The 24761-nt window shown below is 40.8% G+C and overlaps 1 protein-coding gene across 2 annotated transcripts; it reads right to left on the bottom strand.

Moving 5' to 3' along the window:
* Positions 1–1176: 1176 nt before the first annotated feature.
* IFNGR1 (interferon gamma receptor 1) lies at positions 1177–24520 on the bottom strand. Of its 2 annotated transcripts, XM_065931287.1 has the most exons (8): positions 24346–24520; positions 12536–12650; positions 11717–11880; positions 10123–10295; positions 8437–8623; positions 4917–4988; positions 4045–4172; positions 1177–2251 (listed from the first exon to the last, which is right to left on the bottom strand). In XM_065931287.1, the coding sequence occupies exons 1-8, from the start codon at positions 24428–24430 to the stop codon at positions 1703–1705; spliced, it is 1473 nt and encodes a 490-aa protein (XP_065787359.1). In that variant the 5' UTR covers positions 24431–24520; the 3' UTR covers positions 1177–1702. The 2 variants fall into 2 exon arrangements, with proteins under 2 accessions (XP_065787359.1, XP_065787360.1); XM_065931288.1 differs by lacking the exon at positions 4917–4988 and having other exon boundaries at positions 24346–24512.
* Between the last annotated feature and the right edge of the window lie 241 nt (positions 24521–24761).

Raw genomic sequence — 24761 nt, 5'->3', positions numbered from 1 at the left:
AAGTATTTACTGAACACTTGCTGTGTTCAGTAACACTTGCAGGCACTGTCCTAATGAAGAAGGAATTCATAGGGCCTGGACTCCATCTCAGGCCTGTCCATGCTGATCGTGCTCGGCCACCTCTCCAGTGGACTCTGAACTCTGGGTTTAGTGTCTATGGAAACGACAATAGAAGGGTAAGTCTCCCTCCGGACAGGGGAATCTTGAAGATCGTATCCAGGTTACTCCTCCCTAAGAGAACACAGATACTAATCACCCCTTCCTCCAGACAGGCCATAAATTTTTCTGTACCTATTGGAGTGTAACCTCGGGCTTATTGATTATTGGCTAATTGTTTAACTGTCTGAGCACATGGCACATGAGTGATGGGGTGATTGGGATTGTATTTACCCTTCCTTAGTTTAAGTAACTCTCAAGGAATTTGGGGTGGTGGGTTCGGACATGTACACATGGGGTATAAAAGGTTTTCACAAATGCTGGTCGGGGTCCTTGGCTAAGAGGAGACTCTGCCTTGGGCCCGCCAGTGTAATAAACTGCACTCCACTATCTGCATTGTCCTTCTGAGTGAGTTGGTTTCCCAGAACGCGTGGCTACAACACTAAATTCTGGAAATATGACAGGGGATTAGAAAATTCTTCCTCTCAAGAGAGCTGACATCCTAGCATCTACATGTGGAGGCAGACACACGACGTGCTTTCTCTGGCAAGGATCAGCAGGGGGCAGGGTGAGAGCTTGGCAGCAAGATGAGGCTGCCAGTGGAGGTGGGGAGCGCCTGCCTGGGCAGGTGACTCGTGAGCAGAGGCCTGAGCTGGGTGAGGCAGGGAGCCCTCCACAACCAAATCTGCACTTTCAGGTGAGAAGAAATATGCTTTTTCCATGGCTTGTTAACTTACTCATGTAATTTGCAGTTAACATTTTTGGGGGTGAGTTAATTAATTTGAGTCTTAAAATTCCTATCCTCTTAGTAATTCCCCAAACTTCTGTGTAATATAAACTTTTAGTTTTCCTTGTGCGTGTTCTGCACACTGCTTGCTAAATATTAAGATATAGATACAAAAGGACCATTTTTAAAGATTAGGCTATTTTTAGGATGGTTTTAAAGATATGAATAATTAGAAAATGATTCTATAATATTAATGGATAGAAACAAGCGAATGAATAAAACACATCCCAGAATAAATGAAAACAAAAATGAATTTTAAAGTTATTTAAAAAGTTATTAAAAAATCTCTAAACATTTCATAAAAATATACATACATGTTTTTACTTATACATTCCATTTAATACTATTGATTTCAATGCAATTTTAAGTGCATTTTTCTCCTGAAAGTATATACATAGACTTCCAAAAACAAATACCATGCTGAGGCACGAAAAGAAAAACAATTCTTATCTCCTAAAGTGGTTAGAAAGGACCCTGGAGTTAATACCTATAGGAAGCAGGGTTATGTTTACTATTAACATGTAGATGCAAAGGCTCACATGTGACAATGGCTTTTCCTTTTTTAAAGAGACTGCGGTTTTCAGACCCAAAGTGACAAGTTCAAACAGGCTCTTTACACTTTTATCTAAACCATGACACTCCACCTGATTTATATCAAGATGACATAATTTCTGAAATCATGGATCTGTTCACGGAATATTAAGTGGAAAAGTTCTTCAGGAAAAGCAGATCCTTCCCAGTCTGTGACCTTGGTTGATCTCATGAAAACTCTCTGGAGTCTGCTGTAAGTCTATAACCAATCAAGGACTCTTTACCACCTTCATCCACAAGCAGGTCCACTAACACATGTGGTTTATCATAACCAAAGGAGGTGGTGGTGTTTCTCAGCGTTAGGAAGTCTTGTCCTTCAGTCTTTACTTCAGTTTTATTACTTGGGGGAAATTCTGAGCTGGAGCAGTTGTCCGACACCACCAGGCCACTATCAGAGCCACTTCTGGAGTGATATGCATTCAGAGTGATGCTGCAGGGCTCAGATTGGCTGCTGTTTGCGTGGATAGAATCCTCTCTCTCTGGGGGCAGAGGACTACACGGGACCAAGTCAGAAATATCTTCCTCAATGGTCACCACTTCCATCTCACTAGGAAGGTCTCCGTGTCCCACTTTTCCGGGATCGTCCTCAGTGTGCACGCTTGAAATGGTCCCTGGGGACAGCTGCTCATTTTCTACGGTAATTGGCTGGTAGGTGATGGGTGATATAACTTTTGAATCCAATCTTGCCTCTGAAGAGGCATTTTTCACCACAGACAGCTAAGGGAAGAGAAATCAGTGATTAAAAATAATAAATTATTAAAGTTAAGTGCTTATCCTCAAAAAAAAAAAAAAGGGTCTAAAAGGGGTAGAGGGTAACTAAATGTATCACTCATTGGCATATTTAGGATAACAGTGGAATAGAGTCTGATAATTGCCTTTTCTTTCTTTTTAATGGAAACACCATTAAGATTAAAAACAAGTTTTTAGAAAGTCACTATCTCACCAACATATGTTGCTTTTTGCGTGCTACCTTAGACAAGCACGCACATTACATTTGTAATAAGAGTACAGTTACTTATTCTATGTAATGTTTCACCATTTGTCATTATGGTCTTAATTTTCATAGGGTCAATAATTTTATACTGATGATGAAATCATTTATCTAATACTAAGTGTTAAGGTGTTTGAATTTTTACTATTTATAGAACACGCTGAAGTTAATATTTTTATACATCTTTTTATTTACGAAACTATCTTTTTAAGGATTAATTTTTTAGAGTGTGGCATGCTTAGGATGCTGCTACTTTGTACACCCACTGCATACTTATCAACTCCTCAGGGCTAAAATTTCTTTTTTTGCCAGCATACACTACTTTTATTACAAGGGACTAATGGATATTCAGGTTTATTTTTTCTTCTCTAGTAGGTGTAAAATAGCATACTGCTAGCTTCATTTGTGCTTAACCACTAGTAGTTAATAATTCATATGTGAATTGTCTGCTAACTGTTGATAGTTCTTATCCCCTCTACTTAAAGACAGTGTTTCCATAACAAATTTAAATGTGCCCTTTATATATCACAGGTATGATTTCTGTCATATTTGACTTAAATAGTTATCATTCTGACACCTTTAAATGTTCTTTTCATCATACTTTTAAATGTTAGGCATTAAAATGTCAACCTTCTAGTTTAGACTCACTGTTGGTCATCTTTCCTTCTACACTTCAATTACCATGAAGCATTTCTGTATTCACAGGTTTTCGAAAGCCACACCTTATTGACAGTGGGCCTTAGTACATACTGTCCCTCGGTACCTGGATGAACTCCTCTCTGCCTCTCAAGACTGTTTAGCTATCACTGCCCCTGGAGAAGCCATGACTAACCCAACCCCGCAAAGATGGACCAAGTCCTCACTGGCATGTACATAAACCTCGATCTTCGAACCTCAGATCGCACTGGACAACCACTGAGTCCTTATCTTTTTCCCATTTGACTTTAAGCTCCTGAACACTTAGGCCTAACTATGCCTCTGTCCCTCACATAAAAAAGCACCCAGTGCATAGTTAAAAAAATAAGTGGTTTTGGGTATGTGGGAGATTGAGTGATTTATGATAGGTGAGCGGCTGAGCATCATTCTACTTTAAAAAACAAATTCGAAGAATTATCAAAAAGGTTTAAATTAACATTTTAGTGTCCAGTTCACCCTTGAGCAGTACAAGGATTAGGTGCAAAGAGCCTCTCTTGCAATAAAAAAATCTACATATGACTTTTATTGACTCTAAAAACTTAACTATTAAGAGTCTGCTATTGACCAGAACCCACCAATAACATAGTCAATTAACACATACCCTGTATATTATATTTACATGCATTTTATACATTTTTTCACTTAATTTTTTCAATACTTCTAGGCTATATGGTGAGTTTTTTTTCAAACTGTCACAAATCTCCAAAAAAATTTCCAATATATTCACTAAAAAAAATACTGAAGTGGCCCTGTGCAGTGCAAATCCATGTTGTTCAAGAGCCAACTATAAATAAATAAAGGAAAAAATATCTAAATATATTACCAAGGATTTGGGTAACTTGGTGCCTTCTGGCTTAATTGGATTCAGCTTCTTAATGATACAACACGCAACTACCAGAGCAAATACAAGAAAGAGAACTAAAGCAGCAACAATAGGAATCCAAACAGGATCTACGAAAAGGGGAAAAAATAACAAATTAGAATTGCAATCAAACAGTGCTAGATCCATCAAATAGAGAGTCTCAGTGCTACTCTTCAATGGATTTACATATCCGGTAATTAATACGGTCAGAGTTTTAAAGAACACTGACACAGAAGTCAGAAGACATGAGTAAAAAATTAAGTACCTGTCCAAGGTATCAACATGGGATTCTTCCCAGCTTTCAGATTCTAAACTTTCTGCAACTATACTGTGATACAGTGTGGCTAAAATGACTTTTTCATAACAATTTCCTTACAGCCCCCAATACAGGGTGTTTCTCTCAGTTGAAAAGGCAAAAAGAAAAAAAAAATTTAAATATATCTCTTTAGAAATAAACTCTGGCAATGTCTATAACTCTTAAAACAATCTGAATGTCTTTTAGTCTCACTCTTTTGAATTGTTACATTTTATTATTTAGTTAAAGATGACAAAAACTTAATAAAATACACAGATGTACACAAACACATACAGATACAGGCAAGCTGTACATGAATAGTCCCTATGAATGCAAACCAGATATAAATAATAATATAAAACAGGGAAGGTTTGTTTCTGAGTACAAACATCTATAATCATGACTGTATATTTTTCTCTAATGCTGTTTTTTATTTTCACAGCACAATCTTCAATTTTTTTTTTCCGGTCCTCTCTTCAAATTAACAGTGCTCTACATGCTGTGGTGGTGTTTGCCATCCTTCACAGCATTTTATTACCTTTAATTTCTATTCCAAAGTTACTTCTTTGAAATAATAACTCTGACAGCAAGATCTTTTTTGACCCATCTCCTAGAGTAATGAAAATAGAAACAAAAATAAACACATGGGACCTAATGAAACTTAAAAGCTTTTGTATGGCAAAGGAAACCATAAACAAGACAGAAAGACAGAAAATCACGAAATATTTGCAAAGCAAAGGAAAAAGGATTAATCTCTAAAATATATAAACAGCTCATGGAACTCAAAATCTAAAAAAAAAACCAAAACAGCTCAATCAAAAAATGGGTGAAAGACCTAAACAGACATTTCTCCAAAGACATACAGATGGTCAAGAGCACAAGAAAAGATGCTCAACATCACTAATTATAAGAGAAATGTAAATCAAAACTACAATGAGGTTATCACCTCGCACCAGTGAGAATGGCCATCATCAAAAATTCTCAAACAATAAATGTTGGGGAGCACATGGAGAAAAGGGAACCCTCTTGCACTGCTGGTGGGAATGTTAACTGATACAGTTACTGTGGCAAACAGTATGGAGGTTCCTTAAAAACAGAACTACCATACAACCCAGCAATTCCACTACTGGGCTCATACCCTGAAAGACCATAATTCAAAATGTAAAACAGACAACCAGGGGTATTTGCTGTATGTCTCAGGGAACTCAAACAGGGGCTCCGTATCAACCCAGCCAGGTGTGATGGGGAGGAAGATGGGAGGGAGGGGACTTAGGTATACCTGTGGCTGATTCATGCTGAGGTTGGGGGGAAAACAACAAAATTCTATATAGCAATTATCCTTCAATTAAAAAAATGAAAATATTAAAAAAAGGACATGTGTACCCCAATGTTGACTGCAGCACTATTTACAACAGCCAGGACACGGGAACAATCTCTATGTCCATCAAACAGAGGAACGGATAAAGAAGATGTGGTAAGCAGTTACAATGGAATATTACTCAGCCAAAAAAAAGGAATGAACTTGGGTAATTTGTAGAGATGTGGATGGAACTAGAATGTGTCCTGTAGAGTGCAGTCAGAACAACAAGGATTGTACGTTAACGCATGTATGTGGAATCTAGAAAAATGGTACAGATGAACCTATTTCCACAGTAGGAAGAGAGATGAAGACGTGAAGAACAGACATGCGGATGTGGAGGGGAGCGGGTGGGACAGACTGGGAGGGTCGGACTGGCATACACAGGCCGCCATGTGTGAAACAGACAGCCGGTGGGGACCTGCTACGCGGCACAGGAAGCTCAGCCTGATGCCCTGTGATGACCTGCCTGGCCGGGACGGGGGCGGGGGGGGCGGGGATATATGCACGCACGTGGCTCATTCCATGTTGTACCGCAGAAACTAACAGCGGTCATACTCCAACAAGAAACTAAAAAAGAGTAACTCTGGAAGCTACTAAAATAAATGCCTCTATCACACCCGTTAGAGGACACGAAAACATTTTTTACAATAGGAAAAGATAAAATAACCACATAAGCAACACAGCTCCCTGCTCAGAAGCACTGGCGCGGACAGGCAGAGAAGGCTGCCTGCATATGAGCCACGGAGGTGCCACTGGGCAGCCACCTGTCAGTCCAGTGTGTGACTCAGGATTTCTCTTTTTTAAAATAAATCTGGGGTATTTGCATTACTCCAAACTTTATGCATTTTCTTACTCAAAACAGCATAACACAAACAGATATTAAATGCACTGCATCATTTTAAGTTATCTATTTGAAATCCTCACATGATGGCCTAAAAGTTTTCAGTATTCATTTTAAGTGTTTAGTCTGATTCTTTAGTCTGATTCTTCAGGCTATATTTTCATTCTTCGAAAAGAAATTTGCAACATTTTTTGTACATTTTTAACCTAGGAAATATATTCTAAAAACACTTTAACAACGTAAAATACACACACCCACCCACCCACCCCCACACACCCAAAGACAGTCATCAAAGTATGATTTATAATGACAAACTGACAAGGTAATCCAAAAATTGAGAAACATTAAATATGATCTTTGGGCTTCCCTTGTGGCTCAGCTGGTAAACAATATGCCTGCAATGTGGGAGACCTGGGTCCGATACCTGGGTTGGGAAGATCCCCTGCAGAAGGGAAAGGCTACCCACTCCAGTATTCTGGCCTGGAGAATTCCACAGACTGTATAGTCCATGGGTTCGCAAAGAGTTGGATATGACTGAGCGACTTTCACTTCACTTCACTTCAAATATGATCTTCATAATAAAATGTTTTAAAGATATTAAAAATACTATTAATAAAGTATGTAAAATAAAATGAGAAAATATTTATAGCATATGCTTAGTGTGTGTGCATCTGTTGTGTCCAACTCTGTGACCCCATGGACTATATATAGTCCGCCAAGCTCCTCTGTCCATGGGATTTTCCAGCCAAGAATACTGGAGTGGGTTGCCATTTCCTACTCCAGAAGATCTTCCTGACCCAGGACCAAACCCACGTCTCCTGTGTCTTCTGTACTAGCAGGCAGATTCTTTACCACTGAGTCACCTGAGAAGCCTCATATACTATGATATATTTGTACTATAGTATGATCATGGCTACAAAGAAAAAGAAAAAATAGGATGGAAAAAACTCCACCAAACGGTGAGTAACAGTATTCATTTGGATGGCAGAACTACAGCTTTTCTTTCCTTCTGGCTTTTTACACTTTAAAGATTATCTATAATGAACATTTAAATTTTGTAACATCAAAAATAAGCCCCAAGTTTTGTTAAGGTACCTGCCAAATGAGAATGCCTGTTAGAGAAAATAATAATAAAATGAAAACATTTATTTTAAAAATGTGTTATAAAAATGACCCATAATCTATGATTTAAACCAATCTTTATTTTTAGATGTTAATTTCCAGTGCTTGTCCAGTTCACAGGTAACACAATTTTAGTCAGTGCACATTCCTGCTTTTTAGTTTATAAACTTACTGTCCCCAGGAAGAATATTTTAATGGATATGTAACATCCTGCTATATTAGAGTAACAAACTGATGTATGTCCTTACTCATAATCCTGAAATGCAGAAATCTATGCACACAGCTTTATGTGCTACATTTTTTCTTTCCTGGGTCAAAGGTCATCACACGGCTTTATAAATTGGTTGTTCCGTATCTTTTAAGACTGAAAAATGGCCTTATTTTTAATTTTAAACTTCTGAGGAATGGAACTACTAAATATTTTTTGAAAAGAGCAGAGATGTACTGAAATTAAAAATCAACTTTTTTCACATTACCATTTTAGTGATCACTCCTTATACTGGGTTTCCCTGGTGACTCAGTGGTAAAGAATGCACCTGCCAATGCAGGAGATGTGTGTTAGATCCCAGGGTCAGGAGTATCCCCTGGAGAATGTCCACTTCAGTGTTCTTGCCTGGGAAATCCCATGGACAGAGGAGCCTGCTGGGCTTCGGTCCACAGGGTCCCAAAGGAATCAAACAGTACTTAGTGACTAAATCTAAACCCTACATTTAGGAAAAAATGGTAACAACTTACCTTCTGTGTTGCTATCATCAGAAAAGGTAATACAAAGTTCCTCAGACTTCTCAGTTGTAACATCCCATGATTCTGAGACTCCTTCTGCTGAAACACAGTACTGAGAATTCAGCGAGGACACAGGAATGTTTAAGAAGCATTGAGTCTCGTTACAATCCTCTTCCTTTGTGTACATTTTATCTGTGGTCTGGACAGAAGAAGAAAACAAAGAAAATGCATGGCACCTTTTAATTTGGGAAAAAAAAATCACCATACTTATCCTGGTCGAACATTTGAAGAAAAACATAGACATGATGAGTGTTGACATGTCTGAAAACAGTGTTGATATTCAAATAGTAAGTCAATCTGTTACTTCAACACAGCATGATGTATGATGCCATAAATCCGTTAAAATGTTCTTTAGAGAGATCATAAATTTAAAAGTTAAAATATAGATTATGAATATAAAAGCTCAAATAGCAGGAATGTTCAGTGTTAGCTGTCAAACCAACAAATGCTCACTGGTCCTATTTCCATAGTGCCTGAAACTTAGCTGGTGAGAGAGATGAGCATCTCATAGGAAGAATAACCCAGGCATCCTGCCGGAGCATCTCTCAGCAGTAATACATGGACGGGACTGAAGCAATCTCTGGGAGCTTATTATTCATTCAACCAGCCACAGTGCGCGGATCACTGTGCTACGGCCTGAGGACACAAAGGTAAGAAGTGGTGCCTGACTTCCACTAACTTGTGATAGAGTGTAAGAAAGAAATGCAAGAAAGAAATGCAAGTGAGTGATGAGGACTGTAAGAGAGAGCCCCACTCTAGGAAATGAGGAATAACCAGACCACAGAAGGGGAAAGAGTCCATGGGGTCAGAAAAGACTTCGAAGTGGAGCTGGTTTGCCAGCTGAACGCTGAAGAACAAACAGAAATTCTCCAAGGTGGAGAAGGGCGTTCTGCCAGAGAGCAAGGTACCCGCAGGAGACCAAGAACAGCAAGCAGGTCCGCAGAGCACACACGGAAACGAAGCTGAAGGCGGGGGACACGCAGCGGAAAGGACGCAAGAGGCCACGTCATGAAGGCAAGGGGGCCGTGCCACGGAAGAGGACTCAGACATGACTTTCTACCTAGTGGGACTTGCAGTGAAGTAAATGTCGTCAGATGTACACTTCAGAAAGACAACTCAGCGGGCAACCACAGTGATGCCTCACGACCTAAACCAGATGTCCTTCTCCTAACATCTCTCCACGAGGCACGACGACTCAGTAAGAAGAGTCAGATCTCCCCACCGCCTCAAGAGGAGCGGCCCCCAGTGAGCCCTCCAAGGCCGGCGGCCCCAGCGCCCTGCCCAGCAGTGCCGCCCCGTCACGGGCCTGGGCGCCTCTGCCAGGCCCTGCCTGAAACACTCTCCCCGCGGACACCCAGGAGCTTACCGCCTCACCTCCCCGAGGCCCGGCTCCAGGAAGGCTTCCCAGGGAGGCCCGGCCACCCGCTGGAAATCACTGCTGCCCCGCCCCGCCGCCCGGCCGCCTCCCTGCCGCTCCGAGGGCCTAAAAGGCAGAGGCAGCGCTCGACAAACTCGGTTAAGTAAGAGTCGTGACTGAATATCCATAAACATTCTACTTTCATTTTACCACATGTGAAACAACTTACGCAAACAACAGGAAAATTTCAATGTAGAAAAAGACGCGATAGAAACACATACCTCACTTCTATTGACGCTCACAAACACAGTGTATGTGAATGTGTAACAAGCATTTTCATCATCATACATAGCTTCTGGCTCTTTTCCATTTACAGTAATCAAAGGGTGAAATATATCAACAATGATTTGGTTTTCTTTCTTTCTGATGCCCAGTTTAGGTGGTCCAACTTTCCCTGGGGGGTGGAGAACAAAAAAGAAGCACAATTTCTATCAGCCTTGGAACTGTGATCCACAGCATATTACCTAACAGTACTAAACTCAATCCACCAACCTACTCTTTTTGTTGCAATTGATCTAAGGCAGGACTACATTTAAATCATTCCACAAACACCTAGAATGTATTCTAACTGTCCTTAATGAATCTTGACATAAAAGAAGCTCTATGAGGTTATCTTTCCTTTATCTTTGATTCTGTAGATTAAAAATTATTAAACAGAAAACAGAACATGCTTATTAAAACACATTTCAGAAGAGGCATTGTAATTATCTTTGAATCCTCATCAAAACTTTTTGTATTTCCAGTGCCTATGGACACGTGGCACGAGGACTCCATAGAAGTTTGCAAAATACATTTAATTTTTACTATGAAAATCAGAACTAGCTATTCACGGATTCCATAATGTTTATTATTATGTCTTTGATGTCTGGAACTTTGTAGGTGAACCATTTATCTATTCTTCACATATTTACTGCATACCTACTATGTCTGTTTTTAGGGCCTAGCATACTTTCTGGCACATAGTATGACCTTGATAAATCTGTGTGGGAAAATTCTGACATAACAAATAGTATAATTATCAGGAGAAGCGTGGACTCTGGGTAATGAAACTACTTCAAGGACAGGTAGAGGCAGGGCTTCTAGAAGAGATGAAGTAAGCACAAACCAAAAGGAAGGAGCAGAACTCAGGCAGTGGTTGAAGTCATGAAGCATGGAAGCTGAACAAGGATGAAAGAGAAGCTAGAAGGCAAGGCATTAAAGAGCTACAAGACTGGAAAGGAACCAGCTGACTACAGACTTCTCTTACCCATCGGCGGCGATATGAGAGCTACAGGGTAGGATGTGAGCCAGAAAAGAAGAATGGGCACTGAAGAGTCTGGAGCTTGAGGTGACAACGAAGATCAGGCAGATCATGGGAATGGGATGTCGGAAGCATGAAGAACTGAAAAATCACTGTGATTGAAGAGATTATAGAGCTGTAACACTTTTAATGTGTTAAATTAAAAACGTTAAATTTAATGTGTTGCATTGCCAGAGGCCTTGAGGAGAAGACTGGGAGCAGTTCTCAAAGTCCTCAGCGAACAGAACTTGGGGAGGAAATGACAGAAGACAGAGCGGAAGCGGTGCGGCGATCAAATGGACAGCACGGATCCATCCCTGCGTGGGGTGGGAGTGTAACGGTTGAGAAGGGCAAAGTGACGGGCACCTCTCAGCCCTATTCTGTGGGGCTTGGGCGAAGAGGAGACAGGAACTCCCTAAATTCCTCCAAATGTTCCTGAGGGCATTGTGGTAATTTTTAGCAACTGCTTGTAAAAGCAAATAAATACAGAAGACACAAATGAAATTAAAATTCAGACATGTATACATTCTACTCACCTTCTTTGCATAAAATAAATTCTTTGGACTGTGCATAGACAGATTCTTCTTGTCCAACCCTGGCCTTAACTCTAGCCCAGAGAGAACTTGATGGATCATTAATTATAGAAAAGATATTACAAGAATGATTGGAAGTATTGCAGGCATCAATCCATTTCCCGTCCCTAAAATAAAGAACACAAAGGTAACTTTTACTGTTAACACATAAACCATCTCTGTCTGTGCCTTGCTGTTCATTCACGGCATGGAGCTGGCAGACAGAGATGAGTAAGGACAGGAGGAAGAAGCGAGATAAAGTGGGAAATATTTACTCTTTGATTAGAAGATCTATAAAATCATTTACAATAAAGAGGCTCAATTCATAATAAGACCTGTATAAACCACATTCCACATGTAATTTTAAAAAATCTGTTCTTTAAACAAATGCAGATTTAACAGTCATAACTTATAGAATCCAACATATTATAATAACTCCTGACACTTGTCAAAAATTTTGTTGAAATTTTTCTTTCTACTTCATACATACACTATAGGAAGTAAGATGACTTGGCTGTTTTTAACAGAACTGTAAGCTTCATTCGTCATGCCTTAACATGTCAGAAGTTAGTCCTACTCCTCTACCTTAAATCTGACAGGAAGAACAACTAAGAGGCAGGAAATATTCTGAAAAGAACTAATTTGCATCCTTACTACATCTGGAAGTCGTTAAGCAGTTCAGGAAGTTCTGCCACATGGGAAGGAATGATGATGGAAGAATCAGTTATGAGATGTGCAAGGACCTAGGCAAACACAGGATAAAAAGATAAAAGTGACACTCACCCATAGTTCATCACTTGTACGGTAAACATAGGACTCTGTAGCGTAATAGGGTAGCCCCAAAATATAACAGTGTTCAAGTTGTAGGCTTGTATTGTAACATTGGTTGGTGGTGGTACTACAAGAGATGCAGAAAGTAAGAAAGATCATAGTGAGCAACAAACACTGACATTACAAACCCTTAATGTAAGAAGCCAAATATGCACTTGAAGATTTTACCAGCATAGTAAATTTATTTAAATTAAGTATTTCTAAAAATTAATTTTATTGAAGAATGTACCGAAGCATTCTAATTCATTTTAAATTACTGAAACAACATTGTGATATAAGGGACACACAAATATAGTATGAACAACGGTGGTTACCAGGGGGTGGAGGGAAGGGGAAACGTGGAACTGGTGTCCAATGGTTATAAAAGTAGGCATTCGAGATTAAAGTTCTAGATATCTGCTGTATACCCTTGTGCCTATAATTAACAAAACTGTATTGTTTACTTATAGGAAGACTCTTGAGAGTCCCTTGGACAGCAGGAAGACTAAACCAGTCAAGCCTACAGGAAATCAGTCCTGAATATTCATTGAAAGGACTGATGCTGAAGCTGAAGCTCCAATACTTCAGCCATCTGATGTGAAGAGCTGATTCACTGGAAAAAACTCTGATGCTGGGAAAGACTGAAGGCAGGAGAAGGGAGTGGCAGAGGATGAGATGGTTGGATGGCATCACCGACTCAGTAGACATGAGTTTGAGCAAGCTCCAGAAGGTAGTGAAGGACAGCTAAGCTTGGCGTGCTGCATGCAGTCCATGGGGTTGAAAAGAGTTGTACATGACTTAGTGACTGAACAACAACAACAATTGCTGTATTTAAAATTTTGTTATGAGTGTAGATCTCATGTTAAGTGTTAGTACCACAATAAAAAATGTGGCATATACATATAATGGAATGTTACTCAGCCTTACAAATGGATACAACGATTCTGATACCTGTTTCAACATGGGTGATCCTTCAAGACATTATGCTAATCAAAATAAGTCAAATACAAAAGGACAAATACTGTATGATTCCACTAATATGAAGCATACAAAATAATCAAATACATTGAGACAGAGACTAGAATCGTGGTTATCAGGGGTGGGCAGGGGGGAGGGTAAGAGACGATGGGGAGTTAATGTTTAATGGGTACACAGTTTCAATATGGGATCATGAAAAGTTCTAGAGATGGAGTGCTGGCTGTACAACAATGTTAATGTACTTAATGCTACTGGACAGCACGCTTATAATAAGTAAAATGGCAAATGTTACATTATACATATTTTACGACAGTAAAAATAAAACACAATTGACTTAAAAAAAAAACAGTAATAATTAGTATGAGCAACACATTCCTAGAATGCTTTAGGAGTTTTTATCAGTAATTGCACTGCAATACTAATCCTCAATTCGTTTAATCACTAGAATTTTCTATATCTGGTACCAAAGATTGTATTCAATGTCTAGAGAAGAACTGGCCACAAGTGGGAGGGTCACTTTCACTCTGAAGTGCTCCCTGGGCTCTCAGCCCTCCACTCAGCACTGCTATACACCTTCACTGCCTTATCTCCAGCACGGCGATAGATATCCAACAACTGCCTGACAGGGCCATCGAGCGTTCCAGTTTCATCAGCATTTTGCTCTCTGAGGGGTACAGGACTTTTTCCAAAACATACCCTATGTTTCCTCCTGCCTTTGCTCTTTTAAACCATTTTAGAAAGTGTCTGTTGGTAAGATGTGAAAGTGTCACACAAGAAAACAGGCAGAAGTTACTTTAACATCTTATAACCAAACTCTACCACAACCATTATCTAGTTACTAAAAGCTGCCATTTTTTCCCCTGCTGGGTGTAAATGGTTATTGTCCACCACCCCACAGCAAACTGAACACACACCTCCCTTCCTCCTTTTCTCTCTCTCTCCCCCTCCTTTCTTGCCCGTCTTTGTGAACAAACATGAAGGTACAGTGTTAGCAATATGACCTGAAATGTAACAGCATTCAATCCTACCTATCTAGAAAACTCCACCAAACATGATTTGCTTGTACAGCTAAAATAAATAAATGAATAGCAATGTGGTCAGGTGCAGTGGCTTCCAAACATAACTTGTCACCCTAAAAACCTCAAAGAGAGCCAAAAGTTTATACTTTTTAAAAATGTATTCCAGATAATAATGATAATCACTTAGATTTATACCAGATTGTTTATTTGCTAAGTCGTGTCTGACTTTTTGTGACACCATAGACCGCAGTCTGCTAGGCTCCTCTGTCCATGGGATTTTTCAGGCAGTACTGGAGTGGGTTGCCAGTTCCTCCTCCAGGGGATCTTCCTGACCCAGGGATCAAACCTGCATCTTCTGCACTGCCGGAGGATTCGTCACCACTGAGCCAGTAGGGAAGCCCTATACCCGGGAGCCTTATACCTGGTAGACTGTTCTAATAAGAAATATATTCCCTGGGTTGGACCTTAAGAAATCTGGGTTCTTTTCTTGCTATATTACTGAAGAGTTGTTTCAGAATCCCTCACCTGTCAAGCGAGGTGTTAATTTTACATACATAGGATATTTGCTTACTGTTGAAGAAAACACCTACTATATTTTTCCCAAAACAAAAATTCCAATATTTGAAGCCAAACTGGTACACTGTCTTGATTTACAATTATTTAGCACCTGCATTATTGTTTCAGAGCAGAACACAGATCAAGAGTTATTTAGGTAAAAAAATACAGTGTGTGCCTGCATGCTTAGTCACTAAGTCATGTCTGACTTTTTGCAACCACATGGGCTGTAGCCTGTCAGGCTCCTCTGTCCATGGGATTCTCCACGCAAGAATCCTGGAGTCGGCTGTCATTTCCTCCTCCAGGGGATCTTCCCGACCCAGGGGTCAAACCCATGTCTCCTGTACTGGCAGGCAGATTCTGTACTGCTCAGCCACCTAGGAAGCATTCAAGGACAGTGTGATTCTATTGCCATACCCCCCCACCCCCTTTTTCATTATTTTTCCCTTTATATCAGTGGTTTTCCACAAGAGGTGGTATGTCCCCTAGGGATATATGGCACTGTCTAGAGACAGTTCGGTTCTCCTAACGGCATGGTGGTGGGGTTCTAATCGCATCTAAGAGACAAAAGCTGGGGATGCTGCTGATATCCTGTAATACACAAGACAGCCCTCCACATTTTGGCAGTCCAAAACGCCCTCAGTGCTAAACACTGAGAAACCCTGCCTTATCATAATTTTAGGAATCATTTTTATTTAGGAGGAAAATTAATTTAAAGAGAGAATGCAATACGAAACCACTCCACACCTATCAGAATGGCTATCACCGAAGTCTATAAATAACAAATGTTGGCAAGCATGTGGCGAAAAGGAAACTCTAGTACACACTGTTGGTGGGAATGGAAATCAGCGCAGCCACTATGGAGAACTGTATGAAAGTTCCTCAAAAACTAAAGACAGAACTACCGTATGGTCCAACAATTGCACTCCTGGATATGTACATATATCTGAAGAAAACAAAAACACTAACTCGAAAAGATACATGTACTCCAATGTTCACAGCATCATTATTTACGAAAGCCAATATAAGGAAGCAACTCAAGTGCCCATCAATGGATGAATGGGTAAAGAAGATACGGTGTTTGTGTATCTATAATACACACACACACACACACATACACACACATACAGAGTGGAATATTACTCAGTCACAAAAAATGCATGAGATTTTGCCATTTGCAGCAACATGTTTGGACTTAAACTGTATTATGGTTAGTGAAAAAAGTCATAGAAAGACAAACACTGTATATTATCACTTATATGTGCAATCTAAAAACAAATGGGTGACTATCAAAAAAGAAACAGGAAAAAAAAAAAAAAAGAAACAGGGTCACAAATACAGAGAACAAACCAGTGGTTACCAGTGGTGTGGTAGGAGTAATAGAGGAGTAGGGGACCAAGAGGCACAAACCACTATGTCTAAAATAAATAAGCGACAAGAATACACTGTACAGCACAAGGAATATAGTTGATATTAATAACTTTAAATGGAGTGTAATTTAAAAATACTGAATCACTGTTATACACCTGAAACTAATACTGAAAATGAACTATACTTCAATAAAAAATAAAAGGCAAACAATTTCTTTTGAAAAACTAATACGTTTTATACTTCCTGCTCAGCAAATAGCCTTGGTGCCTGTCGAAATCTCTAACTTCCATATTATTCACCAAAGTAGTAGAACGATTTGTAACTAAAGGTTGAGATTATGAAGTTGGAAGGATGTCTCATGTTCAAATATTCAATATGCCCTTTGACCTGTAGCCAGTGATCAGACAGCATTTTTCTACTTTTCCTTTCTGGAATAATGGTGATGGCTCTTGGTACCTATCATCACTGGTTCTCTAAGCAGTTTTCTTGCAGGTAGTCAGAAAGCACTGGACTTGCCAGATTTAGCCCTGGTGTTAGTCAAGTTCCTGTGGCCATACACAGCAGGGTGGCCTGAGCCCTCCTTAGCTGGGCTCCTTCTATGGTGTGTTCACACCTCAACTTCATGAAGCAGCCTGTCTCAAACAGCTGATGCTCTATAGTTGAGAAGGAAATTAAAGGCATCCCCCTCAAAAAAAATAAATAAATAAAAAATAAAGGCATCCCCCTCTAAGGTCAATTCAACATTAATATCAAATATCAATAACACATATAATTTTGCAACTACATAAGAAACCTAACGCTAAGAAAACTCATAATAAATCAGAACATCCCTCACATGCCATTTCTTAATTTTAACATCTTTTGCTGCTCTTGTTCAGTCTCAAAGTTGTATCCAACTTTTTGCGACTCCATGGACTACAGCACTTCAGGCTTTCCTGTCCTTCACTATCTCCCTGAGTTTGCTCAAACTCAGGTCCACTGTTCGTGATGCCATCCAACCATCTCATCCTGTCACCCCCCTTCTCCTCTGCCTTCAATCTTTCCCAGCGTCAGGGTCTTTTCCAATGAGTCAGCTCCTTGCATCAGGTGGCCAAAGTACTGGAGCTTCAGCATCAGCCCTTCCAATAAAAATTCAGGGTTGATTTCCTTTAGGATTGACTGGTTTGATCTCCTTTCAGTCCAAGGGACTCTCAAGAGTCTTCTCCAACATCACACTTCAAAAGCATCAATTCTTTGGTGCTCAGCCTTCTTTATGGTCCAACTCTCGCATCCATACATGACTGCTGGAAAAACCATAGCCTTGACTATATTGACCTTTGTCGGCAAAGTGATGTCTCTGCTTTTTAATACACTGTTTAGGTTTGTCATAGCTTTTCTTCTAAAGAGCAAGTGTCTTTTAATTTCGTGACTGCAGTTAGTAGCTGAGAATTTACAAACCATCAGGTACTGGTTTCTTTTAACAGTCCTCCTCTTGATTACTCTCTCTAATCTTGTACTTTACAGTAAGAAATAAAAAGACAAGACACGGCACCTTCAATCTGCCTGGAAACTTCCTCTGCTAGGTCACTGGGCTCACCAGGCACACTTCCCGCTTTCCCTGCTATTAAAGGTGATGGTGGTGGTAAGTTTCCTGCCACTATGTAACAAGGATCCTCTCACAGTTTCCAGTAAAGACAAGTCCTTCACTTCCTTTTAGGTCCCTGTTAAAAAATTATTCCCAGTAGGAATATGTATGTACCCAATCTGAAATTAGTTTCTGCATTTGAGGAAAAGGCATATAGAAATAAGCCTATATACTAGAATATAAAACAGTGCATTTATATTTAAGAAGAGGTTACTGAATCATACATTATGAAATACAAACAGCAGTAGACTTCTGCTGCATTTGTCTTTAGAGTAAATCAAATATTTCCCAAAATTTAAGTAAAAGCTTGGCATGATTAGACTAGGACAAAGACTTAAATCACAGCCTTCAAAGCAATCAAGACAGATAGTAGGAAAACAGGTTTCAATGGATTCTAAAACACAGAAATTACTACTAGATTATAGAAGAGACTTTTGAATATTTACATCAAAGGATGTAACCTGTGGTTTTAATGCTACCAGAAGAGAAACCATGTGGTGATCAGACATCTGCTTTTGTCATCTTTGCCAAAATCACATGATAAAGTAGACATGAGTAGTTTTCTCCTTAAGTTTCAGAATTTTGTAACCTAAAGTTTAAATGACTACATAATCAGCTTAAAATAATTGAGGCTTACAGCTAATTTCTATTCATAATAAATGCACTCTATGTTAATAAAAATATGTGTAGAAATAGCAAGGATATGGAGATAAAGGAGTATCTCATGAAATAAGATCATCTTACAGATTTCTCCATCTCTTAAAAATGCCCAGAAGCTTTCTGTGACACATGTTGTTTTTGGAAATGGGTTCAGAGTTACTTGTGGCATTATTATCTGCATATGACCCACAGTCAAGATCAGCTCTTTTTTAAGATCTGCTTCTCCAAACTCCTCTATAACTAGCAGTTGAAGATTAAACAAAACCAAACAAACAAAAGAAGAATCACTTTTCATAACATTCTAATTACAACGCAGATAAAAAGGAGAGATCTGGTTACAATGGACTGTTTCCTGGTGATAAGATATGAAAAAAAGAGCAAGGATACGAAAAAACAGCAAGGGAAAGGATAGAAAATGAAGTTCAGCACGTGCTGAAGCCCTGCCGCTAGATGGGGCAACAGAGGTGTCACTGAAGCCCCTAAACCAGCAGCTAGGACAGCTCTATGATCATCACTGGGAAAGGCAGCAGAGGGGGAAGCAAACCATTACAGACACCTCCAGATTTCCTCTGCAGGGACAGTTACAGGGATGCGGGCAGCCTCCTATGCTCCATTCCGAAGCCTCTGAAAGCATCTGTGCCTCGACCGAAAGATGGACAGTCACAGCAGTTCACCGATTTTTACACAATAGCATTCAAAGACAAAAAAAACTGTGTGAGCGCGTGTGAGCATGGTCAATCGTATCTGACGTGGACTGTGGCCCACCACGCTCCTCTGTTCATAGGATATTCTAGGCAAGAATGCGGGAGTGGTTGCCATTTCCTCCTTCAGGGGATCTTTCCAACCCAGGGATCAAATCGGCATCTCCTGCACTGCAGGCGCATTCTTTACCACTGAGCCATCTGGAAAGCCCCAAAAGCTGTGTACATCTAAATGTAAAACACAGCTCTGCCCTCCACAGACACCGTTCGACTGTCTGCTCACAACCTCTCTCGGGGAAGGACAAGCTGAGAAGCATAAAGAGGTCAAGGAGACAGTGGCCAGTGAGTAAATTGTTTTGGAGGATTCAGTCATCTGACACTGCAACTCAAAAACAAACTCTCTAACTTAAAGCATCCAGACTCTCTTCTGCGTGAGCAACTCTCAAAATATCTAACAACTTTCTCATGTTAAAGATGTGGGGTTATGGACATTTTCACAAAGGCTTCTTCTTACACAGCAAAACAAGAAATGGCATGAGAAATCCAGGCAGAAAAAGGGAAAAACATTAAGACTTCTGCATTCTTTTCAGAATATATTTATGTTTATGATCTATCTACTGAATGGTTTTACGATGCTGATAAAATAGCTTTTTCTTAGTGCTTTCCAACTTTTTCTCTTAGCAAATATTGATAGCACCATCCTTTAAATTTAAGCCGAATAAAGACATTTAAGAATTCTTGCACATGGTGTTTCAAGCGTTCATAAAAGTTTTAAAACTGAAACATTTAAATATTGGGGGGCTTTGAAAGGAATCCTATCTATCACTTTGTGAAACGAAAGGAAAAATTATCCTATTTAAAATTCCTTCTATTATTTCCTTGTACCTTCGTAAAAAGGGTGTTAGAACTAAGGGTTCAAGCGAGTTCATTAAAATATTTCAGGTCTGTTTCACCTTCCAGAGTTCCTTAGCTGTGTCAAGACCTCTAGTGTCCCTGCAGTCTTCTCTTCTTCCTGTCTGCAGGTTTTATCACTCACTCTCTCTTCCTTAAAATGTAGGGCCCAGAAGTAATGTAACTGCTGTGAATGAAATACTTTTCTGAAGAGATGATTCCATCAAATCGTGGCTTACACTAAATTTTTAATGAGCTAAAACCCCCCAGGTCTTTCGCAGAAACCACAACCAAATTAAGGCTTATCCAATAAACTTCTTCCCAGCCACTTTTCTGACCTGAAATGCAGGGCTGTATTATTGTTCCTGTTTCTTCAATCTCGTCTAGTTGGGTTTGCTTGGCATGCCAATAAAATTCTATTTGAACCGGGTCCACCTAGTCCCTGAGAGAACTCATTTCTCAAGACTAATTCTCTTTTGGGCTGATTCACTCTAAGTTGAGAAACAGTTTAGGAACAGAAAAAATTAAACAGGACTTTTCAGTCTTAGGAAGACTGGGAAAAAGTTGGAAGGTGTTAGTCACAGCTTAAATTTCTCATACTGATCTGGATGAGCTTGTTTTTAAAGCTCACACAATTTCTCATTCACAACTAAAATAATGCAATATTTTAAAAATATATTTGTGAAAATGACGCACATAATTGAATGAGCCACCAACATATATGAAACATTTACTGGACAAGCTATGAGCTCAACTTTGTTATGCATTATCTCAGTTAAACACCACAACCATCCTAGAAGGGAGGCAGTATTTACATCTTTTTACCGAAAAGAGCGGGGGGGGGGGGGGCAAAAAAAAAAAAGCTTAGAGAAGGTACTCAAAGACTTGACAGTGTGCAAAGTTTTGCTGGTTTTAATTAATAAAAGCTGTGTAAGCATTCTTGTGATAGTTTACTAAAAGTGGGGAAAAAATAGAAACTGGAGATAATTGTTTTCTGATGACTTCATAATCATTTGCTTCAAGTAATTTTGCCTAATTTATTATATTATCATAATTATAAGACAGTCACCAAAAATCTGAACAATATACTACATTATTTATTTAGAATGGATATGATTGAAATGGATATCTAGTATTGGGATAATCTAAAACAAAGACACTCCCTTAATAAGAAAATTACAAGTAACTGATTCCTTTTTCTCAGGAACTCATTTAATTCTGGCTCATCTTTCATTTTGATTCTTTGTCCAATTAAAATGGAGTCATTAATTATCCATTTAGCTCAGTCTTTAAAGGGGTTATTTCTCTTGAGTTCTTTAGGTTTTCTTTTGTATAGAACCAAAATGTGGATCTTTCAAAAACCCATATAAATCATGAATCAGAATAAAATGAAAACAATTAATACCCTCTCCAATAAATATAATTGAAATGCACTAATTTAAGTATTCTGCATCTCTGAAATACATATAGAATCTAAAGTAATGAAAACTCTCAACACACGCAGAGCATTACTTAAAGTCAGAGAATGAACAGCTAATAATCAAGTGGAGAAGGTGAGTTAAGAGCCCCACTCCTGTTTTAAAGCCGTCTGCTCTTCAGATAATACCCAGAGTGGAAGAACAAACTGGAAAAAGGTAACTGACACCTGTGGTTATACAATGCTAAAGTACAGACGGCCACAGACCTTCCTATGGAGAAAGGTAGGCAATCTTCCTCCCAGGGCTGGCATCAAGGATACAGGGACTGTGTAGTCACAAGAGGCCCATGGCCAGGAGGGCTCCAGGCTCAGAAGGAAGGGCTTCTTGTTCTGCCCTAGCCAGGAACCTCAGTCACTGTCTTCCTCTCTTCCCACATCCAGTCATCCCCAAGTTATGCTGACTCTGTATTCTAATTTCTTCTTTTCCATTTAAACTTACCACTGTCTTCTCCCAGACTTAAGTAGCAGCCTCCTATGTGGCCTCCCTCCTTTGAATCTATCTAAAAACTATCCTCTAAGTTGAATGGTCTTTCTAAACGGCGTATCTGATCCTGCATAAAATCACCGATCTCCTGAAAATAATCCCATGGCTGCTCACTGATTTGAGCAAGAGTAAGCCTATTATTTCGTTGACTCAGCATCTGTACTTCTTTCAGCAACATTATGGCTCTGCCTCCTGGGATTCTCCTACTGTTACCACCTGCAACGGTATCCTTCCCATAGCTGGCACCTGACCCAAGCTGGGCAAATCGGAGCATTCTTCTGGGGTTTTGCCAGGGTGGAGGAAGCTGCAAGATGTCAAGATCCAAAAGCCTGTCAACATGATGACAACATCCATGATTCCCGCCAAGTAGAGAAGGCTGCCAACAGCCAAAGTCAGTGATAAAAAATGGAGGGTCTTGGCACTTTGAGTTTCTGGTTCAGCCAACACCTCTACATTTCTGTTTTAACTCTGGTTTGGACTCCTCTTTTTGTCGAAGTGAGCCGAAGCTGTGTTTCTGTCCTTTGCTGTTACACACGACAAGGCATTCATTGGTTCCGACCAACCAACTGGTTCCTAAACAACAATTTTGCTGTTGTTGTTTAGTTGCTCAGTAGTATCTAACTCTTTTGAGACCCCACAGACTGTAGCCTGCCAGGCTCCTCTGTCCATGGAATTCTCCAGGCAAGAATACTGGACTGGGTTGCCATTCCCTTCTTGACCCAGGGATCGAACCCCAAAATGCTTAAATTATTCCACAAATTCAACCTGCTGTATCAGAACCCTTCCTCTGCACACACAAGTCTCTTTGCACCTCCAGCTCCAACTCTGAGATCACCTTCTCAGTGAAATCTTTCCTGATTCCCCTGCTGAGTCAGGCACCCGTGTCTGGCTTTCCAGTAAACTATATGTAAGTTCTAGCTCTTATCATAACGGACTGTAACTGCCCGTATGGGTGACCAATTTGCCCTAGTAATGGCAGAGGACAGAGCTAAGTACTTCGGACTCTGGAACCCAACTGCCAAGCTTCCCAGTTAATAGTAGCAATTTAGTAGATTCCATGCCTCAATTTCTCATCCATAAATGAGAGATAGAATAGCATCTACTTTACAGGACGTCTGGGAAATGAGGTGATAAGAACTTACAACAGTGCCCAATAGCTGTTAGCTATACCATCAGGATTCTTGATGGCAAAAACTGAAGTTATTTTTGCATTTCCAACACAAATGGCGCAAAGTCTCTTCCAAGGAATGACTCAACTATTTGTTTGCTTGCCTTCTAAAGAGCAAGCCAAAGGAGGGCGGGATATGAAGGCTCCGCATCTAACAAGTGTCACAGAGGAAGTCATACACAGGTGCAGACCCAGAGTTCGCCAAGGGTAAAGGAGGCGGGGTCGCCTTGACCCCTTCCAGGCAGCTGCTAACCGCGCACACAGAGGAAACTCTCTAGAATGCCCCGCTTTCCGATAATCTAGATTTGCCCCTTTTGCAGAAAGAGTTCACTGATTTCACCGGAGCTCCTAATTATCACTACACTGAGCTTTAGAAAAACGTTTCCTGGGAAATCTCTTTAAGCAGGCGGAGATAAAGAAGGAACTGAGGTCTGCCAAGAGACCTACTGCCTGACAGACGGACTCGAGAGTACGTGCCCCGAACCACTTGCAGACTCGCACGTAAGACGGCCGCTTAACTGCCTTTTAATAATTCTCAGCGGGCGAAAGAAGGTCTAAGGATTCGGGGCCACGGTGTGCCGCTGCTCACCAGGCAACTCCCTTATTTAAAATCGAATTAAGAGAACGCGTTTTGTTTCGGCAACCGCGGAAGAGGCCAGAAAAAGGGAACTGAAGGCTCCAAACCGCGGGGACTCGGCGTCACCTTCCCGGCGGCCGCCCCCTTAGGACCCGAAGCCGCCGGGCGTCGAGGACCGACGTGGGCGCGGCCCCCACCCCGGGCGGGGCTTCCTGGCCGGTGGGGCTCCCTCCTTCCCCGTCCCCACCCGCCTGCGGCCCTGCCGCGAGCGACAGTACCCGAGGACAGCTCCGGATTCGCGGCGCTCATCTCAGCCCAGTTTCTGGCCAGCAAGACCGGGACGAGGAAAGAGAGGAGAGCCATGCTGCTCCGGACTAACGCGGGCGCTGCCCAGCACCACCGCGGGTATACACCCGCGCGGACCTCGGACTGAGGTCTTACGTCACTTCCTCCGCCGCGGACCATCCCTCCAGCGGGAGGCGGGGCGTGGACGGGAAAGTGGGGCGCGGACAGCGAGGCCGAGCCCAGGACTGGGCGGCCAGCGGGCTGGGAGGCGGGGCCGGGGCCGGGAGGCGGGGCCTGGGCGGGGAGGGCGGCCTGCGTGGGTAATGAGGGCTCGTGAGGGGAGGCGGAGGTGGCCTAGGAGGTTGAATGAGGTAGGCGAGCTGGAATACAGCGGGAACTCAGAGAGGCT

The sequence above is a fragment of the Muntiacus reevesi genome, chromosome 3 (assembly GCF_963930625.1).
Source record: "Muntiacus reevesi chromosome 3, mMunRee1.1, whole genome shotgun sequence".
NCBI classification, from domain to species: Eukaryota; Metazoa; Chordata; class Mammalia; order Artiodactyla; family Cervidae; genus Muntiacus; species Muntiacus reevesi.
Note: the sequence above shows the minus strand (reverse complement) of the source record. Positions and strands in the feature narration are given on the sequence as shown.